The sequence below is a fragment of the Lygodium microphyllum genome, chromosome 20, assembly GCF_053477565.2.
Source record: "Lygodium microphyllum isolate KBCC chromosome 20, Lygodium_microphyllum_v1.1.10, whole genome shotgun sequence".
NCBI lineage: Eukaryota > Viridiplantae > Streptophyta > Polypodiopsida > Schizaeales > Lygodiaceae > Lygodium > Lygodium microphyllum.
This window is the reverse complement of record NC_141154.1, coordinates 80,934,373-80,940,738: the sequence shown is the minus strand read 5'-3', so window position 1 is coordinate 80,940,738 and position 6,366 is coordinate 80,934,373. Positions and strand designations below refer to the sequence as shown.

Genomic DNA, 6,366 nt, shown 5'->3' with positions numbered 1-6,366 from the left:
AGTGAGAGAGAGAGGAAAAAATCAAGAGAGAGAGAAGTTTGATTTGAACTTCTAACTTTGTGAGGTCCAATTAGTACCAACTTTATGTATACATGAAATTTAATAAGTTTAATACATGAAAGAGATTGTATGTATAGCTTGTATTTTATATTATACATTTTATTAATAACATTACAATCTTTATAAATTACTTTCAGTTTTACTTTGATGGAGAGAGAGAGAGAGAGAGAGCTCTTTTAAAGCTTTCAAAATGAAAAGAAAAATAGTTATGTACCATTCCAGTCTCTTAAAAAAAGAGATAACAACTCTAGATAATACATATGGACCCTTCCAAAGTAAGAGAGAAAAAGTTAATAACTTTAGAAAAATACTTATGTGACCTTCCAATTTCTTTAAAAGTGAGAGCTCCTTTAAAACATTTCCATCTCGTTAGGAAGGAGAGAGTTCTCTACGACCTTCCAAACCAAAAGGTAGGGCCCTGGGGCCGGGGCCTTTGAAAGTTGGAACTTGGAGCCTGGAGGCATCCTTTTTCAGTAAAGGGCGAGTAAGATAATGAACTTCCAAAGCCAAAAGATCTCATTACAGTGTTGTATGGCGAATGAGAGACACTGCACACACAGAGAGAGAGAGAGAGAGAGAGAGAGAGAGAATGTAGATTGACGCTGTCAACTTGACAGGTGCTTATAGGTCGTTATACACACGAGATCGAGCAACATATTGGGCGCACTCAGCCAGGCAAATGTGCACGGATGAGGCATTTAAGAAGCAGAGAAGAGACACTCGGGAGAGCTCAGAAGGTATTCTTAGAGACACCTCGAGTCTTCTGCAGCTGCGGCATGACCAGTTACGCCACAGTAGAGGCTAGCTAGCCAATTCTCTCTCTCTCTGTGTCGGCATGAGCAAGCAGTGCAACAAGTGTATGTCTTGTCATCATCGGGGCTAATATTGTATAGTGATACACATACTAAGTAGGACCTTAGAAGATAAGAATAGGGCGCAGCCCGTGCTGCCGCAAGTCGGAAGGGGTAAAGAAAGGCCCTTGGGAGCCAGAAGAAGACGAGAAGCTCGTCTCCTTCATCTCTCAGTATGGACACGGCAACTGGCAAGCTCTACCAAAGAAATGCGGTAAGTTGAAGGGGTGGGGGCAGGCAGAGAGAGAGAGAGAGAGAGAGAGAGAGAGAGAGAGAGGTGTGGCTATTTATTTCTTTTAATCTCATGATAAGTTCAGTTTATTTTTCATTGCCCCAATGAGACTTATTTCTCCTTTCTAATGACTAAAATTATAATGATGGTGGTGGTGATGATAGTCTCCTTGCTTATGTGGATTTATGATGATCATGATGATGCAGGCCTCCTCCGGTGCGGCAAGAGTTGCCGCCTCCGTTGGACCAACTACCTCCGACCTGACATCGTACGGAGGGGTTCACTCCCTCTGAAGAGCAAAAAATCATCCAGTTGCATGGCCTTGTAGGCAACAAGTGAGCACTTAATCATCAGTAAACCTCCATCATTGTGATTTTTAGCGTAAGGGTCAGCAATTACACTGATCTTCATACTGGTACTGATATCAAATTGTAGGCTAAAGATTGTAGATTTGATTCTAGTGCTCACTAATAGTAATCTCATCAGTGCATCACCATATAGCTGCGCTGCCATTATGTTCATTAGCTCACTAATTATGGCTTGATCTAGCTATTGGAATATGTGAATCAGTGGAGGGGTGTCAAGTCAAGGCTAGCTAAGGCATTACAAATAATTTCTCAACAAGCTTTTCTGAACTCTCCAGTCTCAGACCCCTCTTCTGGATTCTGAGCCCCAAGTCCTGCCTTAATGAACCTCTTCTGGATTGTGAGCCCTAAGTCCTCCGAGTCCCCTAAGTCCTGCCCTAATGAACATCTTCTGGTTTCTGAGCCCTAATTCCTGAACCCAATGAACCTCTTCTGGATTTGTTAGCCCTAAGTCCTGCCCTAATGAACCTCTTCTGGATTCTGAGCCCTAAGTCCTGCCCTAACGAAGCTTTTGCCAACAGTCCATAACAATCAATAGTCTACAAGATTCTCAAGGCAATCAACAGAAACTGTTCACCGAGTGTCAATTTTCAACTGTTTTGTTGATCTGCTGTTTACAGGTGGGCATTCATTGCTTCCCACCTTCCCAAGAGGACGGACAATGAGATCAAGAACTATTGGAATACAGTGCTGAAAAAGAGGCTGCGTAACCTGGGGCTGTACTTCTCAGACGCTACGCACACCAGATCAGTAGTGCGATCGAGAACTTTAATTCCTCCACTAAAAATAAGCAGTCCCTTAATCACTCCCCTATTCACCCTACCGCAAAGAATACATGGCAGTTACCACAGCAGCACAGATTACTCAGCATGAGCAGTAAATCAGCAGGTATAAGTAGTGCCCGACACATTAATCAGGACAACGCGGCAAAGAACTGGAAGACATATATTAGAAGCGACACAGCGAGCCACCCTGCTCAGTGGGAGATGGCGAGGCTGGAGGCAGAAGCAAGGCTATCCGGCAAGCAGTCGACATATGCGAGGAGTCATGCGAATCTGCCTAAATCAGATTGGAGTAGTTTCCATTCCGGCTCTAGCCTCATCCCTAATGTATCTCCTCTCAGTAACCCTTCTGCAAATTCCAGTCTGATTGCGCTGCAACTCTCCCCCAGCACCGATGCGATTAACATCATTAATGCCAGAGGCGGCCTGGCTGTAGCCGCGTCACAGCAGCAAAATATAATCAGTATGATTGACGACTCCCAGAATGACGATCATGCCGGGCTGGATGGGGTCGTGATCGATGGTGAGTTAGACCTGATCGATGATGGTGGGTTAGACCAGAATATTCGCAACATAAGCGGGCCGGATGTTATATACTCCTCCGCCAGCGAGAACATGAACATGATCAATGCAATCCCGGCTATGGCACCGCAGCAAAATGATATAGGTGCTGTCACTGATACAGGCGATAGCAGTCATGATCACGTGAAGCAGCAGGCAGAGATCATTCATCGCGAGCTACTCGAGCAGACCATCAGCGACATCATCAACGATGGCGCCATGAATGACCTCCAGGAGTTGCTCTTGGATACTCTGTTGGAACTAACTAATGTGCGAGTGTAAACGTGTCTTTATTATGAACAGTTGCATGTGAAGGGACACATGCCGTCTGCACCTATTTACTTGTATCTCTCCCATAATGAATAATGATCAATTCTGAGCAATGTCTCTGTCTCTCTGTAATAACTGTAGAAATGCAGTGCTCTCTACTTTTCACATGGTATCATCGGGTCAGAAGATCCCCTGTGGGTGCGCCTCTTTGCCCTGCAAGCACCCTCACTCTGTTTGAGAGATTTTATACAGGACAAAACCCTGTGTGTGGCGAAACATCTGCCCCTTGCCAAGATGAATCGGAATCATCCTCTGAGCCAGTTCATAAAATTTCTGTTGTGCAGAAACCTTAGACCTGCAAATCGGCCAAGGTGCGACTACTCAATATGCACCCTCTGAGCCCCTCATCTCTGTTTTCAGCCAAGATGCATTACAGACATCCCCTGAGTTGCACGAGAAAAAACCCTCATTAAGTGATCCAAAATTTGGAGACATTCAAGTTGATGACGAGTGCCACACGCGCTATGCTATCCCTGCAGCCAGCCAAACGGTCGCTGCAAATTCTACTCTACCAATCATAGAAGGTAAGACTTTCTTCACCTTTCTTCTCCCTTCGCTGCCCAACTTTCCTGTTGGAGTCCAATCAAAGGTGTTCCTACATGGATTGGAGGACATGATTGGCATGAACATTTCTGGATGTACGATCGCATCGGTGGCAACCAGTGGACAAAGATTTCCACTTGACAGACAAGGCGGCTCATCATTCTTGCTGGGTGACATTTTTTGGAAGGTTTTTGACCCCGGTGGCTCTTCCTCTGGCCCATTTTTTCTCTGCCTATTGGCGGCCCAGATTGGGCATCATCGGCACTCTCCCACAACAACACCAATTGAGGTCCCAAATTCAGATCCTAATATTGGCCATATCTCCGCCACACAGGGACCTACCTCGAAAGTTTTCTCTGTCTATCATTCGCATCTGCGTGATCTTGACACCCTTGGGGTATTAAACATTATTGGGCTTGTTCTTGCGGTAAAGTCTGTTGGAACTGTTGTGGATGCTGATGATCCATGGGATTATTAGCGAGCACTTATTTTGGGTGAATATGAAGATGATGACAAACAACATGCAGATTCTAAAGCTGATTATCAATCCAAGGTCACATTGAAGCGTGACTACATGGATATTGCTGAAAGGGTTGATTATGTTTCCACTGATTATGATGCTGATCCGATTTCTATGAAGGCAAACTCAATCATTGCATTGCTACACTTTTCTCTCTTGAGGGGGAGTAATGGTCAAGTTCAAGATCAAGAAATGCAGACTCAGTTATGGATATATCAAGATGTGGATGTAGGCATCAAAATGAAGACAAAGCTCATTATGTTGCTAATCATCAATGCATCTCTAGATCCAAGATAAATGCATTTCATGCTTGTAAAATTTTTATAGCATGTAGTTTTAGGTTGAGAAGCACCATGATCCTCTTAAAGGGAAATGGGGTGCATCTGTTTTGTCCATGCATAATAAAACGGTTGTTCACACATCACCCATTAAGGGGGAGTGTTGGAACTAACTAATGTGCGAGTGTAAACATGTCTTTATTATGAACGGTTGCATGTGAAGGGACACATGCCGTCTGCACCTATTTACTTGTATCTCTCCCATAATGAATAATGATCAATTCCGAGCAATGTCTCTATCTCTCTGTAATAACTGTAGAAATGCAGTTCTCTCTACTTTTCACAAATTGCATCCTCATCCGTTGCCTCTCCCATATTGCCGCGTGACAACACATCTGTGGAGTCGTCCTGCAATCAGACGTTGACACTTGGCAAACAACAACTTAAAGAAGCCCTTCAGGACTGGCTTCTTGATACTAGCGACGGTATGGACGACTTGCTCGACAATAATTTCAGCTTTCGAGGACGCTCCCACACCTGATCACATTAACACCAACCAGCTGTAATACTGATGATAGTTATACTAGAATTAGTACAAATTCTAGTGGCTCTACCCAACTAATGATGGTATTAGTACCAATACTAATACTTGCACTGATTCTTCCCCTATTTTTCTAGCAACTAGCCAATAGAGCACTATGGTGAAGAAGTTGCTACAACACTAAGCCCCTTTTGCTCTTTCCATTCCCCGCTCCAAGATTAATTTCAAATTTAGTATCTATTTTTCCTAGTATAACGACCATATAGCTCAAAATTATTTTTCTTCTGTAATGTCCATTTAGCTCATTCCTATTTTACCAACCCTATGAACACTTTCATTTGCACCTTTCTGCAAAAATGGTGAGATTTTCCAATGGCATTGTAGCCTACCACTTTGAGTGTGGCTTGACTGTTGTGAGTGTGTGAGCTTAAATCCTAGGTTTTCATTCCTTTGTGGTGCAATATCTACTCATGTCCAAAAATGGTGAAACGCTAATCATATGCTCATGAAAGGACTATCACATTAAAATTTAATGCTTCTTCACAACCATTGGTGGGATTGGCAAACCAAGTTTTAAAACTTGAAAATAGTCAAAGAATAAATTCAACTAAGCCCTTGAGCATGCAACTTCTAATAGAGCAATGCCAAACATAATATTACATGTTTTAGTTGTACGTTGCCAACTAGGGTTAATGCAAATATACTCCCATTATTTCTATGCTTTAAATAGCATAATGCATCATGTCTAAATCTTATAATCTAAACTTGGATGAATGCCTTTTTACATCCATACACCTGTAGTATTGTAATGGGGCAATGAATTTCAAGAAAAGTGGGAGATTTTTCCACTTTAAGGTTTCACGATTACTTCTCAATTAACATACCTAGTTTCTATATTTTGTGAAATCAAATAAATTGACAATCTACAGTTGATAAAAGTATTACTACTTTTACAATGTTATTTTTGTAGTATAATGACCAATTTGTTTTCAAAAGATGTAAAGCTACTTAGAAGAACAACATATTTCAAGCTTGTTTGGTATCATCAAGCCCATATAATTACCATCTTCCATCTATAATTACTAGTTAATACTTAGAAAGTTCTAAATTTACAGAAGCTAGTCTCAAATTTGTGCAAGCAACACAAGAAACCCTTTCTACATAGCACAAAAGAGAGAATTCTCATTACCAAGAAATAAGCATCACTACAAGGATGTTCACGAAAAGCGACAGGCAGTTTCGATGCAAATTAGTGGCGTTGCTATTTGCATCGCAAATAGCGTTGTCGTGCCACTATGCAGAC

The 6,366-nt window shown here is 42.2% G+C and overlaps 2 protein-coding genes across 2 annotated transcripts; both read left to right on the top strand.

Moving 5' to 3' along the window:
• The first annotated feature begins 622 nt into the window (after positions 1–622).
• On the top strand, positions 623–3,134 carry LOC148019072 (uncharacterized). The gene is made up of 3 exons (XM_087701657.1): positions 623–1,125; positions 1,350–1,478; positions 2,129–3,134. Exon 3 carries the CDS (start codon positions 2,378–2,380, stop codon positions 3,131–3,133), a length of 756 nt encoding a protein of 251 aa, XP_087557783.1. The 5' UTR covers positions 623–1,125; positions 1,350–1,478; positions 2,129–2,377; the 3' UTR covers position 3,134.
• Positions 3,135–3,216: 82 nt separating this feature from the next.
• On the top strand, positions 3,217–4,202 carry LOC148019071 (uncharacterized). Its single transcript, XM_087701656.1, has 2 exons — positions 3,217–3,319; positions 3,466–4,202. The coding sequence occupies exons 1-2, from the start codon at positions 3,217–3,219 to the stop codon at positions 4,200–4,202; spliced, it is 840 nt and encodes a 279-aa protein (XP_087557782.1).
• Positions 4,203–6,366: the final 2,164 nt, after the last annotated feature.

Bases quoted from the DNA above. Each gene is read 5' to 3' on its own strand.
- LOC148019072 (XM_087701657.1), top strand. From the start codon at position 2,378: ATGAGCAGTAAATCAGCAGGTATAAGTAGTGCCCGACACATTAATCAG.
- LOC148019071 (XM_087701656.1), top strand. From the start codon at position 3,217: ATGATCAATTCTGAGCAATGTCTCTGTCTCTCTGTAATAACTGTAGAA. The intron at 3,320-3,465 runs GTGCGCCTCTTT...TCTGTTGTGCAG, and splicing joins GGTCAGAAGATCCCCTGTGG to AAACCTTAGACCTGCAAATC.